The sequence below is a fragment of the Barbus barbus genome (genome assembly GCF_936440315.1).
Source record: "Barbus barbus genome assembly, chromosome: 32".
NCBI lineage: Eukaryota > Metazoa > Chordata > Actinopteri > Cypriniformes > Cyprinidae > Barbus > Barbus barbus.
This window is the reverse complement of record NC_136760.1, coordinates 21,486,427-21,501,816: the sequence shown is the minus strand read 5'-3', so window position 1 is coordinate 21,501,816 and position 15,390 is coordinate 21,486,427. Positions and strand designations below refer to the sequence as shown.

Sequence of the window (15,390 nt, the reverse complement as noted above, 5' to 3'; positions counted from 1 at the left end):
AACATAATTTTGCATGACTAACCTGAACCTAATTTTCTGTCACAGTAGGAGATTTTAACGAGATCCCCATCTGTATCAGGCCTGTTGGTATGTCCCTCATGTATCCGTTACTTGGCAACACAGCTCTTAATTTAGAACTTTCTTTAATCCACATAATAGGTCAAGCTAGTTTTCACTGGGGAAAAAGATGTGATCAGAGCACTAGTCTCATCTGCTTGTGATAAATGGGACATAATAAATATACTTCTCTCTTGTGAACTGATTCATTAAAACATGGCTGACATTGATTAGATGCTCAACCTCGGGTTATCTTGCTAGGTTACTACTCAGCAACCGGTTCGTCTCTGTGGAAACTCAGTTGTTCTACCTTGCTGTTCGAACAGCAGCCAGAAGAAAACAGCTAGTGCTCTCAGTGTCATTCGCAGTGGTCAGTAACATTTTGTTTACAGATTTTAGCTTGCTGTTTGTTGAAATGAAGTGCCAAAACTGTTGATACTGATTACAGCCAACATATTCTTCTGTCCCGCCCCCAACCTGATCAAGGTCTGTGGCATACGCTGTTTATTTCTTCTTTGCCAGTAACGTGTGGGAGTGAGAAAAGCTTTGTGTCGCTGTCACTGTAGATTAAACGCACACAATTCATGTCAGTTTCTCAGCTGCTGTAATCAACAGGATTGTAACCAACATAGATATTGAGAGGGATACTTCTGCGCTAATATTCAGATTAATAATCAGCCAATGAGGAGATCATTTATTTTCAAATTATTACGTTTGGTAACCCACAAAAACATGAAACATATAAATATGTGGTTATAGTCTTGCAATAATACGATTTGCTGGGGTATTTTTCCAGACCCAAAATGTTTTTGTGCTATAGCACAGTTTTTTTTTTCACAAAGATGAAATACCTTCAGTGTTATTTTAATATAATTGAGGTACTATTATAGTTTTATTCATATTTTAATCTTTTTTTTCAATATGTTCAATATGCAATTTTGTGGTTTTTGTCATTTTTAGTTGTTTTTTTTACATGTAAATATAGTGCTTATTCATTTTTATTTCAGTTTTAGTTGTTTTAGTACAAGTTACACTAAATTCAAATGAGAAATGTTGCCCTGGCAACTAGCTGAAAAAAAAAAAAAAGTGTTTTATTTTAGTTAATAGTTGTTTTAATTTACATAAGTACTGAGTAAGATTAGCTAACTACGTGTACTTACTATATGGTTAGGATTAGGGTTACTTGCATGTAATTATGCTAGGGCTGTCAATCGATTAAAATATTTAATCACGATTAATCACATGATTGTCATGAGTTAACTCGTGATTAATCGCACATTTTTATTTGTTCTAAATGTACCTTAAATGAATACTTTTCAAGTTTTTAATACTCTAATCAACATGGGCATGGACAAATATGGATGCTTTTTGCAAATGTATGTTTATTATGATTGAAACCATAGTCAACATAGAGCATGAAGACTAGACATGTTTCAAAGGTCATAGATGTTTTTCATGTCTATTAGACACATGAAGAAAGAAATTCCAGGTTCCCATTACTTCTCTTTATTTGCACTGAGAAATTTATTTACACAAACCTGTTTTCACTTCTTCTGAACATGCAAAATGTACATTTATTATTAGATTGTTTGCCTCTCTGTGCCCACATACTGTATTTTGATGCAGCTAAATTCTCAATAAAACTGTTTTCATTGATCTTTTTACTGTTTCTGTTATCAGACAGAAATTATTAATTATTATTTCAAGACATGGAAAGCATTTTGGCTCGTTTATATGGGCCGTCCCAGGCATGGTTGCAATGTGTTCATTGTCAAACTCAAAAATCAGATTACTTTTAATTATTAAAAAACGCCATTATTTTATTTAAAATAAATAATTATTTTATTTTATTGACAAAATATTTTAGTTTATCTTGTATATTTTTTTCATAAGATCAGATAACATTTTAGGGTGTCATATGATCATGTTACAACGTGCCCCTAAGCTGTTACAATGTACCCCACCTACGGGGCATGTTGTCACATTTCACTTCTAATTTTTGAGGGTAAATAAAGAAAAATATATACACTGTATTTATGAAACAAAGCGACATATTTGTACTAGACAAGTGTGAAATTACTGTGGATAAAAAAATTATACTCTGAACACGAAGTGGATTTACACAATTTGAGAAAGCCAAAGTGTTACTTTGTGCCCCGCTCTCCCCTACTATAACACCTTGAATTCTTAAGAGTAGTTTTCTGAGATATTAAGATTTATTAGTGCAGGGGTATTTAGGTAAAAATATCAAAACAAGTGAGAAAAAAAACATATGGAGTCATATTTTCAGTTCAAAACTTTATTTCCCCAAAGGAAACGTTGCTTTTCTCATCTTATAAGGAGCCAACATAAATGTGAAAAGCAATTAATTTTAAGCAAAATTCATTATTATATAAACTTTATCAAGTCACAGATAATCTGTCATAATTCATCAAACGGAAAAGTATAATTTTAAAAGTCTAATAACAGGTCACTGCTGAAAACGTTGAATTTATGTTGATTTTCTGCTGTGGCAGAAGTTCAGAGCTCCTTCAATATAGGTCAGAAGATTAGTCAGAAAAATAAATACAATGCTAAGCCCTTATTTTGCCTGTGGGCCGACTGGATCGATACTGGGGGTTCGATTTGTGAAGGGGTGCCACTGGCCCTGGATACTGGGACTGTCTGTGTGGAAGGGTTTACGAATACGGATGATGTCCAGTCCTGACTGGTTGGAGAGCTTGGTTATAAGTTCTGCAATTTCCTGTGATGTTTTGTTGGTGACTGTCTCCTCCTTCACATTACCATTCACTGCACAGATCAAATAACAACAGTGAGTGCACAGGTATTTATTTTTAACATTTTATAACTCCAAATTGTAAACGTTTAGTAAATACTGCAGGAAACCACAAGGTCAGACTTACAATATTCCGCTACTATCTTTGGAATTCTGCAGGACTGAGGGGAGACGTAAACCACTGTTCCTGGGTTATTCTTGGCAAAGTCGACCACACCTTCTTCAATGAAATCCCTGGAGGAATATAATTAGAATTAAGTGATTTACAAAAAGCAAAACACAAATAATGCACAGTGTCAAATGATCTCACTGAAACATGGTACTTAATCTACCCTACACTATATTTAACATCAGCTGCATTAAATATCATCCTAAACTCCAGCAAAATAATAAGGTTTCACTTTTTTGTTTGCTAAATATTTTAAAAATAATATTTTAAAAAATCCCATATTTTAGTCATATTTTACTATTTCGTTTTACATAATCTGTGATATCTCAGAAATACTAATAAAATACAACAAATAATAATAAATTGGTGGATCTCCATGCACAGTAAATATTCTATGTGTACAGTGTTTTATTATACATGATCAGCACAGATGATGTAAACCCATACCTGACTCCCAAAGAGCCCTGGCCTTTCTTCGAGAAGATCAGAGATATTCGCTTCAGCTGACAAACATAGCGCCCCACTCCGTTTTGAAGAACGCTCTGCAAAAAACGACTCGGTGTTCCTCGAGCAGTCATGTTCACCTCTTCAGATATCCTACATTCACTCTTTGACTGCTGTCAGTATTGGTTAGAGTGATATCACGCGCTTTGAATCATTAGATGTAGAGGACAGTGGTCAGAACACATGTGTAATGTCATGTACGTTACAAATTGTCGTCCGGGTGGAAATAGAAGCTGCCCATTAACAATGCAGTTTTGCAACAATCAGAAAGTACCCAATAGCATTGTTACATGAAATTTAACCATGAGGCAGCTTAATTATTTATAAAGATATTCTTGTCACGATTTGAGGCTACATAATCTGATTATCTTTGTTTTGACTGACTACGACAAGAGTTTCGTGTTTCACACGGAAGTATTTTGGAGCGCGGACCTCATGTTCAGTATAACGTGCAGACGCGATTCTTACAGATTAGTAAGTTTATGTATGTTTACAGTATATAATTTCACATGTTTACGGTTTATATGTTTCTCTTCAATAGTTTCGTTAATTTGACAGATACACGTATATTATATTTGAGTAATAATGTTAAGGGTCATGCATAGACAGTGTACAGTTATTTTTTTGGTGACGCTTTATAATCACTTTTATTAATTAATGAATCCGTACCAATCATTATAATACATCAGTAGTTCAAACATATTCTTATGAAAGTATATATATGGCATTTTTTACTGTTAGATCTATTAATAATTGGTGACGCTATTAATGGTAGGTAAGTAATTTCTGCTAAGCTGTCCCCATGTTAATATATTGTTATTTACAATTTTAAATATTGAAATATTTTTTTAAACCATAATATCACAGAAAAAGTAACAGGTAAATAATGTAATTACTTTGGTTTTGAGTAGATGTTACCATTTTGTTTTGGGGGGCAACATATATTGCAATGCAATACAGTGATAAGTGAGAGATGTACAAATAAATGTTCCAAAAAATCTATCATATTTGCTTTTTTTCTATTAAATGATTATTGATCCAGTAAGTGTTCATCCAGAAATATTTCTAACAATATAAAAGTTATTCATATTTTCACATTAAAGATCATGACATGGGGGAAGCATGATCTGAAGGGGAATTTTTTTAGAATTATACTTTTACTTGATAAAAAGTATAAAATATCAGTCAGATGACTGAAAGCATGTAACAACAGATTTTCTAAAAAGTTTTAATCATGTTGATAGTTTAGAGATAGATCATAACACAAATGACCTATGTTTATGACAAGTTCTGTTTCAGCCACATTTTTAAACTGCGTATTGTAATTGTGCAAATTTTCTGTGATCATTGCAGATCTGATGTCCTGAATTAACAGCAAATGTGGAGGAGCAGGTTTCTCAGGGGGGCAGGCTGTCTCTTGCAGGGGACAGGCTGTATTCCTTGTAAACCCTCTCATCTTCCTCCCTGGAGATATCTATCATTTTACCAGCACTGCCTCAATCCAGTCCTACAGCATTCTTTTAGGGCGCCAACTTGGTATTGTTTTGAAAACCGATTAAAACCTGCTGTTGCTTTATATTTCTGCAGAACATTAAGAAAAGATGCAAAGTCTATCATCGATTTCCCTGCACAGCCCCTCACAGTGACTGATATCAAGCAGTATCTTCGTTCCAAAGATATCCCTTTCCACGATGGCTACAGCTGCTTACATGCTTCTAGTATTTTTATGGAACCAGCACCCGAAGGGTCTGGAAAAGAGAATTACTCACTGTTCATCGATAAAACCACCGGACAGTTTCTGTGTAAGGAGACTTTAGTGGAGGGAAGCTGGGAGGACCTCCAGGATTGCATTGAGGTGATGTTGAATGAGAATCAGACCTCCATCAGTCCTAATGTGCTGCTGGGGTTTCCTGAGAGCATGGAGGAGCAAGAAGAAAGAGAGATGGAGATGAAGGAGGTGCAAAGAATATGGAGCAGCTCTGTGCCGTTTTCCGACCTACTGGATGAGGAAGTGCAGCTCATTAAAACCATGTTTCAGATTGGTAAACTCACCAATGCCACACTGAAGAAATTTGGGGTCAGGTTCTTCAAACCCACCAAGAGTTTGGTGTTCCCCTGGTTTAGTGGACATGACTCAGGCCTCCGGGGTGTTAAGCTGCTTTCTGCTGCCACGAAAGGTGACGGACAGGTGGTCTACACTGAAGCTACGGTTCCAAAAATCTCCAGCTACCACAACCTCTTCGGCCTGCCTTTGATAGGACGGAAGGACGGTGAGGTTGTGCTCACGGGACGTGAGATAGACAGCATGGCAGTGAGTCAGGCTACCAGTCTTCCGTCTTTGGCCTTGCCACGGGGTGTAAGCCGTCTGCCTCCGATCCTCCTGCCTTATCTGGAGCAATTCAAGAAAGTCACACTGTGGCTGGGGGGAGATATGCGCTCCTGGGAAGCCTCAAAAATATTCTCCAGGAAACTTGGACTGAAGCGCTGTTCTCTTATCCGGCCAGGGGACTTTCAGCCGTGCCCCAGTGAGGCACTGGCCCAGGGCAGGAACTTGGCGCGAATTGTCAAGGCTTCAATCCCTGCTGCCCACAAGTCCATTGTGTCCTTCAAGCAGCTCAGGGAGGATGTGTACGGGGAACTGGCTAATGTGGAGCAGGTGACTGGGATACAGTGGTCTCGATTCCCTGAGCTTAATCGTATCCTTAAAGGTCATCGCAAGGGGGAGCTGACAGTTTTTACAGGTACAGACAACATAGCTATATAGAGCAGAACTTTGCGTTATGAAAATGTTTTCTGTACTTTACTGTATAAATATATATATATATATATATATATAGTATAGCATTGCATTCTGTAATATATTGAATAAAAACATAAATCTAAAATAATATGAAAATAGTAATATAATAGATATTAAATAGAACAGAATAGAATATTTGTATTTTTTCTCATGCATGTGTTTGTAAATACAGGTCCAACAGGCAGTGGAAAGACCACCTTCATCAGCGAGTTTGCCCTAGATCTGTGCATGCAGGGTGTCAACACATTATGGGGCAGCTTTGAAATCAACAATGTGCGTCTGGCCAAAATTATGCTGACTCAGTTTGCCAAGCAAAGGCTGGAGGAGAACCTGGATCAATATGACATGTGGGCTGACAAGTTTGAGGACCTACCACTCTACTTTATGACCTTCCATGGACAGCAGAACATCAAGTAAATCATTGCCATTCGTTTTATAAAATCGAATACATTGTTTGATTGTAAAATTGTATTGCAAGTCTTACGACACTTTTACATTTTCCTTATGCATTGCAGATGACCAAATTTTTCTCATGATCTTTAAATATGAACTGCACTTTTGCACCCTGCACAGGACTGTTTTGGATACCATGCAGCATGCCGTTTACCTGTATGACATCAGTCATGTGATCATTGACAACCTGCAGTTTATGATGGGCCAAGAGAACCTGTCTGTGGACAAGTAAGGGAATCATTTTAATATGCTATTTGTTTAACAGAGTTTGAAAAACTTGTAAGTATTGGGGATTTTTAAGACTGTGATTTCCTGGCTTGGAAAAGTATAAAATTAAAAATCTTAAATAGTCATGGAAATTCTGTAGTCAATAGTAATTTTTCTTGTAATTCTCAGTTATTATTCTTTGTGAGTCAGATTTCTGTAAAGGATTTCTTTAAAAGTAATCTCTTCTATATATATAGAGAGAGAGATAGTGATATCTTTTACAATTTAAAAATTATTATTATTATTACATTATTGTTGTATTTTTCCCCTCAGGTTTGCAGTACAAGACCACATCATTGGAACCTTCAGGAAGTTTGCCACAAACAGCTGCTGTCATGTGACTTTAATTATCCACCCACGGAAAGAAGAGGATGATAAAGAACTGCAGACAGCATCCATCTTTGGCACAGCCAAGGTTGGTAGATACAGGCTGTGTCCACGTTTATTCCTCAGCTAACTTGAAATACAAATTTTTACATGTACATGCTTAGTTTCTATTTATAAGTAAATAGAATGTATCTGTCTATAAAAAGTCTATAATGCATAATTTTCCCCATTTCAGGCCAGCCAGGAGGCAGATAATGTGCTCATCCTTCAGGAGAAGAAGTTGGTGACGTGTCCAGGCCGTAGGTCCCTTCAGGTGGCCAAGAACCGCTTTGATGGGGATGTGGGGATCTTTCCTTTAGAATTTAATAAAGCCTCGCTTACCTTCTCTGCGCCTTTGAAGGGAAAGCAGAAGCTTCGTAAGGTGAAAGTGGACAAGAATAACAGCACAGAGGAAATAGAGGAGACGGAACTCAAAGAAAAAAGTGAGAAAGCTCCCAAGCCTGCAAAAGCCAAGACCTCAAAGACAGTTAAGGGGTCAGCAGCATTAAAAAGTACCACAGCTGGAGAAGGAAATGATCAGTAGCTCAGGGAATTCATTATTTGTATGAATTCAAATAAGCATGAAAATGTAATGATATAGTGATGCAATGATATAGTGTATGCAAAGTTTTGTACATCCACTTATGTTTTATATGCACTTAAATCCAACATATTATTTTTGTTTTCAAAAGTTTTTACTGTATCAGTTATGAACAAGTATTTGATGATTTAAAGAAGGTTTAAATACAAGACCTTAAAGATGCATTTGTAGAGATCCTGCCATACATTACATCAATGTAACTACATTTTATGGATTATGTCCAAAAATTCAATGTGATTTGTTTCTGTTTGATTGTGATTGCTACTGTAGGAGAAAAGTGTCAAATAAGCTATTTAAAGGAGGCTGTGAAAAGTGTTAATAAATTGTTTTGTAGGATTTGTATCGTCTGCTTATCTCTGTGTATTTTGATTTGTGATAGTTGAATTAATTTTATATTTTTAAACTATTGAAATTGTATGCTTTAATATACTTTATATACTACAGTCAAATGAATAGCAATTACATTTAAAACCTGATCACACACAGCATGCAAATAAAGTCCATAGATCCAAATAATTTATTCTAGCACTTACAATTTACACTGGGTTTCCCACAGGAATCTTAGATGCAATTTAGACACCCAAAATTGTTTTAAAAAAATGTGTATACAGTACAGAAAATTGTTATTAACTATTAATAAATATTAGTGACAACTTCAGCTTTTAGTGATAACTTTCTCAGGCAATTTACTTTTTCAAACAATGCTTTTAAATTCGATTTATACCTAAAATCTTTTTGTTTTGCTGATTTTTACTATGCACTTGTTATAATTCGATCTATAAAACGAGTTTGTAATGACATGTCATTGATATTTGCCTGTTTGTTACATAGTTACCAGATTTGAGCAGGACCTTGACACACTGCAGAGTGATGAGAAACGTGTCATGTGACTTTTTGCACCAATCAGGACCCTTGTATATGTAGGAAGTATCTGAGCCTGAATTACTGGTTTCTGTTCCTTCATAAAAACTGTGGATTAAACAATTTTATTCATTTTTTTTATTGATTGCTATAAATTAGTTGTTCAGGGATTTAAGATGCATATCTGCAGTTATAATTACACTTAGAATTACTTTTTTGTGAAGTAACAGCTATATTGCGACACAATGGCCAGCATTTGTCCAGTTAAAAGTGTTGCAGATTTAGTTTCTGAAGCTCGTCGTGTGTACCGGGAAACGTTTGACGGGGATGATGCAAATGTTGCAGTTTGCGCACCAGGACGTGTGAATTTAATCGGAGAACACACAGATTATAATGAAGGATTTGTCCTCCCAATGGTAATGACTTTTTTTGACACTATTAAATCCCATTAGTCAGCAAGTGTTGGTAAAATAAAATGAAAAAGTATAAATATGTTGTAAAATATGTAATAGATTTTTTGGTGTGTGCATATACGAGACATTGTTTTGACGTGAAGTAGCGAACGATTCATTCGTTTGAATCGAATCTTAGAAATGAATCAGTTGAAACGATTCACAAAACAAGTCTCTTCTCGAATTGGATTAACTGATGCGTCCAGTTCTCGAGTCAGTAACTAATTTTTGTACCGATAATCGACGAGTTTAAGGACTATTAACTATTTTTTTGCGACTTATCAACACCCACACACATTTGAAAAAGCTGGTTTTAACAAATACAATTTTATTGAAACGTGAAGCTTTTTTAGTCAAGATATTGAATTAAATTAATTTTAGTATTCTATATTGTAAAGGAAAATATAATTAGGTTATATTTATGTTATTATACTTTTTGGAATTGTTGATGTTATTACGTCATGGCATAATATAAGCTGCATTATTATTATTTTGATCCAGTAATTTGAATCAAACTGTTCGAAAGAACCGACTCCTGTAAATGAATCAGCCTTACCTGCACTAATGTAAAGTGACCCAGTGTTACTCAATTTTATGGCATGTTTCTTTGTCCATATGCAAAATACTATATCCTGCAGAGCGGATATCAGAACAATGGAAATGATGGATTGTCCTTTCACATCCTTGATGATATTTTCTATTGTAGATAGTAGACGTGGCCAACAGTAGTGCAAACATAGCCAACACACTCCCATCTCTCCTTATAAATAGGAATTAATGATAGGAACAAATACGTTTTCCTCTCAAATCAAAACACACTGCAATTATGCACTGACAATCTGTGTTATAATGTTTGTTTGAATGATTGCAGGCCTTGCCGATGGTGACCGTTATAGTGGGCAGCAAAACTTCTGGCCAGAAGTGCTGTGTTGTAACTCTGACTGAAGCTGCTGATGAGCCCAGGGTGGTGGACTTTGATCTCCCAAATGAACTGACCCCACTTTTAAGAGGGCAGCCAAACTGGGCCAATTATGTAAAGGGAGTTGTACAGCACTACAGAGGTAATCTTTTGCTATCATTTTTGCCTGTAAGTAATGAGGAAGTGTACATTTAGTCTGCCTCTAGCACGAAATGTGACCCTAGGGACCCATGCTGAGAACTCATCTTTGGACTAACTTTTTAATGCAGTGTTTCTGAAAACCATACTTGCAACACTTACAGAATAGTTGCTGAGCACATGTTCACTGTCTTTCTCTAAAAGTGAATATAGCTTGAATATATACTTAAAATGGAGTACATATTAATCTCATGCATTTATTAGCTGTCACAAATGGCCATGTCTTTGCACAGCACGTCCCATCCCTGGCTTCAGAGCTGTAATAGCCAGTAGTGTGCCACTAGGAGGTGGACTCTCCAGCTCCGCTTCACTGGAAGTGGCTGTGTACACCTTCCTGCAGCAGTTGTGTCCAGGTAAGAAATTCTGTCTGTCTGTCATACTCATTTAAAAAAGTTTTGGTCTGTTAGTGGGACCAGAGATAGCATAAAAATTACCAAAGTAAAAATCCCATTCATTTTTTTTCCATACAGCATTTGCTTTACTGATAAATGTGTTCAGGACAGAACTATCATGCGCTTTGAGGTTGTTATTTAATGGGTTATGCTTCGAAGTCTAATACTACCCATATTGCTAGAAGTTGCTGTCACCATGGAAACCTATTCTTTTTTTTTATTCTTCTTCTTCATTCCTCAATACTTTTTTTTAAAGGCTTTAACGCTGTGATTAATTTCAAAGCTGGTTGATTTGGTTCATGGCTAAATATGTTCTTGAATTCCCTACAGAGAAAATAAATGGGAAAAGTACTTACAGAACAGCAATAAAGATTTCTGTAACTGCATAAACAAATAATCCATTGGTTACTTATTTAGTAGATTTGCCATCACAGGAATACATTTTAAAGTTTATTCAAATAGAAAACAATTTTGCAACTTTCTGTAAATTTGTAATTTCATAATATTACCGTTTCAATGAATTTTTGAATGCAGCCTTGGTGACCAAAAAAGACTTCTTTCAAAAACATTTTAAAAATCTTACCAACATTAAGCTTTTGAACAGTACATGAAGATATGTAGAGTGGTTAATAGTTTGATGGGCTTCATGTTTTCTGGTCTTCCACAGATGATGGGGATCTGGTAGCGAAGGCAGTGGCCTGTCAGCAGGCTGAACACACTCATGCTGCTGTGCCCTGTGGCATCATGGACCAGTTTGTGTCCGTTATGGGTAAAGAGGGCCACGCTTTGCTCATTGACTGCAGGTAAGTAGATTTACCAATTCAAACTCTTCTGTCAGATTAGAAATAATCAGTTATACTAATTTGTATATGCAAATATAATATATCAAAACAGCTATTAATAAAACTAAATGTAATCTTTTCAGGTCTTTGGAGGCCACTGCTGTCCCTTTGGCTGACCCTGGACTTGTAATCTTGATCACAAATTCCAACGTTAGACATTCTCTCACAGGAAGCGAGTATCCCACCAGACGAAAACAATGTGAGGAGGCAGCAGCCGTTTTGGGCAAGAAAAGTCTAAGAGAGGCTACTTTACAAGATTTAGAGGGTAAAGAGAAAAGAAAGATTTTGAACCGACACCATAATGTATGTCTTTAATCAAGGTCATTTCATAATAAAATTTAAAAATCTGAATTTAGCTGCCAAGGATCGATTGGATGGTGTGACATTCCATCGGGCACGTCATGTGATCGAGGAGATTGAACGCACAGCTCAAGCTGCCGAGGCACTGAAGAGAGGGGATTACAAAGAGTTTGGGAGGCTGATGGTGGAGAGCCACAATTCTCTTAGGTAAACATCTATAATCGAAGCAAGATTATCATGTTGGAAGACTTACAGAAGTCAACTCCTTTGAAACATCCCAGGATTGAAAGTGCTTTGCAGTGTCTGAAATGTTGTTTGCTTAACCCAGTTATTGAATAGGTGGGGTTAACTGTCAGTTAAATGGCTTTTAATTATGCATAATTATGTGTGTTTGTCTTATTGTTTCTATTGTGATTGTATTTGAACATCCTTAATAAAAAAAATTTAAAAAATTATGCATTCTTTGACTGGGGTTAATATTGTTTGTCTTAGGGATAACTACGAGGTCAGCTGTCCAGAATTGGATGAGCTGGTGGCGGCAGCACTGGAGGTGGATGGAGTGTTCGGGAGTCGGATGACAGGGGGAGGGTTCGGTGGATGCACAGTTACTTTGCTTCAGGCTCATGCCACGGAGAGAGCAGTCAAACACATTCAGGTTTTCACAAGTTTAAGATGCTCTGTGTATCTGTGTTTGACAATTTCATCTAAAGAAATGTTTGAATTGAGTATTCTGGGTGTTTTAGGAGTACGATTGTTTCTTCAGAATTTGTAACTCAGTAGCTGCTCTTATCTTTTTCCTCATATTGTCTATGAATTAAGCTAACAAGTATTAGACAGGAGTTCAGGCCAAGATATTAATACTTTTCTGTTTCTCTACAGGAGAAATATCATGGATCTCCAACTTTCTACATAACTACCCCATCAGAAGGAGCTCATGCTCTCAGTCTATGATTTTTAACCAGTGCTAAATCAGTGATTTTTTTTTTCAAATAACTAGAAATTTACTGTGATCTACATTTTTATAACTAATCGGTATACACTAATCAGAATATATATATATATATACACATATATAAACAGCAGTCATTGCTTTCGATGCAATTTTGCGTTTAGAATCTCAATTCCCACAACGATTATCATTTTCAATAAAGAGGATTTATGCAATAAAGGAGTTGTTTGCTTTTATTGGCTAAATTGATAGTGATAATGATGTTTATATACAATAAGCATAAGTGTAGAATACACATAGCAAGTACATAAATGTGTGTACTTAATATAAAAATGTGAACATGGAGAGTGTTTTGTGTTTACATAAGCATAAGTATAGCTTAAGCTTAGCAAATACATATAAATAAGTGTGTGTACTTAATATAAATAATGATATTTCCAATATAAAAATATTGAAATTTAGCAGCAAATCAGAATATTAGAATGATTTCTGAAGGATCATGTGACTGGAGTAGTGATGCTAAAAAAATCAGCTTTGAAATCACAGGAATAAATTACATTTTAAAATATATTCAAATAGAAAACATTTATTTTAAATAGTAAAAATATTTCAAAATTGTACTGTTTTTGCTGCCCTTACGAAAATTAGCTATGGTTTTATCGTAGTAAAAGGGTAGTAACCATGTTTTTTTGGCATATTGATTACCATTTGTATAACCACATTGTACTTTACCAGAAATTAATGCCATGGTGAAACTATGGTTAGTGTTGCAAAACCAAGGTTAATTTATGGTTGCCATAGTTTAACTATAGTAACCATGTTTTTTTTGAGGGGGGGTGTTTTTATTTGTAGTAAAACCATGGATAATTTTCGTAAAGGGTGTACCTTGGATCAAGTAAAATGCAGGCATGGTGAGCACACGAGACATCTTTAAAAAAGCATTAAAAATTGTACTGTTCAAAAACTTTTGACTGGTAGTGCATGTATATACATCAACACTTGATATAATTTATATGGCCGTTTCTTCAACTAGGGGCACTTTTAGCCTTGTGAAGTTGAATACAAAAAAACTTGTTCAAAAGTCACATAACACAGTCTCATGAGTTTAAATAATTTGTCTAGTTTTAAGGACTGTAAGAGGACAAATTTAGATTACAAGAGGAATTTTTCCGACCTGCAATGAACAAATGTCATTTCCACCACATCTCAATATACAGCTATTATTTAAAAATACAATAACTTATGGCACTCAAGAATTGTCTAAAATCATTTTTGTAACTAGTTTGACCAGTTTTTCCACAATGTACAATAATTTGTCAATTAGATAAATTAACTGCCCTAAGGACCAAATGCTGAACTGTAAACCTGCCACACTCTGAAATTTAATATTGGTTTGGGTAAGAGCTTATTAGAAAATAAATATAAATGAACTATTTCAAGCAATATTTACCTTGATTTTTCTTATTTTTTTTGTTGATGAAAATTTTAACTCCCTCCATGTCCAACATGTGCTCTGATGTCACTGAACATTTCCATAGAAATGTTAGGGGGAAGTCGTGGCCTAATGGTTAGAGAGTCGGACTCGTAATCCAAAGGTTGTGGGTTCGAGTCTCCGGCCGGCAGGAATTGTAGGTGGGGGGAGTGAATGTCCAGCGCTCTCTCCACCCTCGATACCACGACTGAGGTGAGACCCTTGAGCAAGGCACCGAACCCCCAACTGCTCCCCGGGCGCCGCAGCATAAATGGCTGCCCACTGCTCCGGGTGTGTGTTCACGGTGTGTGTGTGTTCACTGCTGTGTGTGTGCACGTTGGATGGGTTAAATGCAGAGCACGAATTCCGAGTATGGGTCACCATACTTGGCTGAATGTCACTTCACTTCACTTCACTTCACTAGAAACCACCTAAACAATCTTTCACATAAACTTTTTAAAGAGACATTACAGTGTTGTTATGGAAATGACACCAATACTGTGCGACAGCTATATTTTGTATAAAAAAGTCATATTGATAGTGGTCTCACATTAAATACTATAATGCATTTTAATTATTTTACTAGTGTTTCATTCAGGTACATTAATAGTCACCAGATAAGTCATATTTTTAAACTGTATTTTCATTGTTCAAATTTAAAAGTCTGAGTGTGCAACAAGGAGAAAACACCTATAAGGAGTTTGAAAAGTATGAAAAAATCATAATAGAAAAGTAGTAAAAAAATTTGTTTTTTTTTGTTTTTTTTAGTTTGACAAATAAAGAGGAATTTGTCCAAAATTATATGTATTTTTAAAAAATATGACCAAAGAACATAAAAGTGTCCATAGTCTAAGAATCACCCATATATAATGTGTGTTAAAATAAAATCCGCTTAATCTGTATTTTCTGATGTTTGTTCAGTGGACCGTGCTCTAATGAGTTCAGTGGTGTGAGCGCCCCCTGCTGGACGCCCCCTGAACTGTCCCGGAAGGCGTTTGCTCAGGGAGGAGGAG

The 15,390-nt window shown here is 35.9% G+C and overlaps 3 protein-coding genes across 6 annotated transcripts; 2 read left to right on the top strand and 1 right to left on the bottom strand.

Moving 5' to 3' along the window:
• Nucleotides 1–2,344: 2,344 nt before the first annotated feature.
• LOC306852064 (large ribosomal subunit protein mL43-like) lies at nucleotides 2,345–3,723 on the bottom strand. The gene is made up of 3 exons (XM_079388673.1): nucleotides 3,450–3,723; nucleotides 2,961–3,067; nucleotides 2,345–2,847 (listed from the first exon to the last, which is right to left on the bottom strand). Exons 1-3 carry the CDS (start codon nucleotides 3,578–3,580, stop codon nucleotides 2,639–2,641), a joined length of 447 nt encoding a protein of 148 aa, XP_079244799.1. The 5' UTR covers nucleotides 3,581–3,723; the 3' UTR covers nucleotides 2,345–2,638.
• Nucleotides 3,724–3,725: 2 nt separating this feature from the next.
• Nucleotides 3,726–8,329, top strand: LOC306852063 (twinkle mtDNA helicase-like). Of its 3 annotated transcripts, none has more exons than XM_079388670.1 (6): nucleotides 3,726–3,980; nucleotides 4,860–6,247; nucleotides 6,479–6,719; nucleotides 6,880–6,987; nucleotides 7,300–7,441; nucleotides 7,589–8,329. In XM_079388670.1, exons 2-6 carry the CDS (start codon nucleotides 4,885–4,887, stop codon nucleotides 7,934–7,936), a joined length of 2,202 nt encoding a protein of 733 aa, XP_079244796.1. In that variant the 5' UTR covers nucleotides 3,726–3,980; nucleotides 4,860–4,884; the 3' UTR covers nucleotides 7,937–8,329. The 3 variants fall into 3 exon arrangements, with proteins under 3 accessions (XP_079244796.1, XP_079244798.1, XP_079244797.1); XM_079388672.1 differs by having other exon boundaries at nucleotides 3,913–3,980; nucleotides 5,094–6,247; XM_079388671.1 differs by having other exon boundaries at nucleotides 3,913–3,990.
• Nucleotides 8,330–8,899: 570 nt separating this feature from the next.
• On the top strand, nucleotides 8,900–13,120 carry LOC306852470 (galactokinase-like). 2 transcript variants are annotated; one of them, XM_079389334.1, is made up of 8 exons: nucleotides 8,900–9,270; nucleotides 10,178–10,367; nucleotides 10,657–10,776; nucleotides 11,483–11,618; nucleotides 11,741–11,922; nucleotides 12,014–12,164; nucleotides 12,450–12,612; nucleotides 12,837–13,120. In XM_079389334.1, the coding sequence occupies exons 1-8, from the start codon at nucleotides 9,100–9,102 to the stop codon at nucleotides 12,906–12,908; spliced, it is 1,185 nt and encodes a 394-aa protein (XP_079245460.1). In that variant the 5' UTR covers nucleotides 8,900–9,099; the 3' UTR covers nucleotides 12,909–13,120. The 2 variants fall into 2 exon arrangements, with proteins under 2 accessions (XP_079245460.1, XP_079245459.1); XM_079389333.1 differs by having other exon boundaries at nucleotides 8,901–9,270; nucleotides 12,450–12,838.
• Nucleotides 13,121–15,390: the final 2,270 nt, after the last annotated feature.

What these genes read in the sequence shown, in the direction of transcription:
- LOC306852063 (XM_079388670.1), top strand. Translation starts at nt 4,885, where the DNA reads ATGTGGAGGAGCAGGTTTCTCAGGGGGGCAGGCTGTCTCTTGCAGGGG. An exon ending in CATGGACAGCAGAACATCAA is followed by an intron (nt 6,720 to 6,879) that starts GTAAATCATTGC and finishes CACCCTGCACAG; the next exon opens with GACTGTTTTGGATACCATGC. An exon ending in CCATCTTTGGCACAGCCAAG is followed by an intron (nt 7,442 to 7,588) that starts GTTGGTAGATAC and finishes TCCCCATTTCAG; the next exon opens with GCCAGCCAGGAGGCAGATAA.
- LOC306852470 (XM_079389333.1), top strand. Translation starts at nt 9,100, where the DNA reads ATGGCCAGCATTTGTCCAGTTAAAAGTGTTGCAGATTTAGTTTCTGAA. An exon ending in AGTTGTACAGCACTACAGAG is followed by an intron (nt 10,368 to 10,656) that starts GTAATCTTTTGC and finishes GTCTTTGCACAG; the next exon opens with CACGTCCCATCCCTGGCTTC. An exon ending in GCTTTGCTCATTGACTGCAG is followed by an intron (nt 11,619 to 11,740) that starts GTAAGTAGATTT and finishes TAATCTTTTCAG; the next exon opens with GTCTTTGGAGGCCACTGCTG.
- LOC306852064 (XM_079388673.1), bottom strand. Translation starts at nt 3,580, where the DNA reads ATGACTGCTCGAGGAACACCGAGTCGTTTTTTGCAGAGCGTTCTTCAA. An exon ending in CAGGGCTCTTTGGGAGTCAG is followed by an intron (nt 3,068 to 3,449) that starts GTATGGGTTTAC and finishes ATATTCCTCCAG; the next exon opens with GGATTTCATTGAAGAAGGTG. An exon ending in AAAGATAGTAGCGGAATATT is followed by an intron (nt 2,848 to 2,960) that starts GTAAGTCTGACC and finishes TGATCTGTGCAG; the next exon opens with TGAATGGTAATGTGAAGGAG.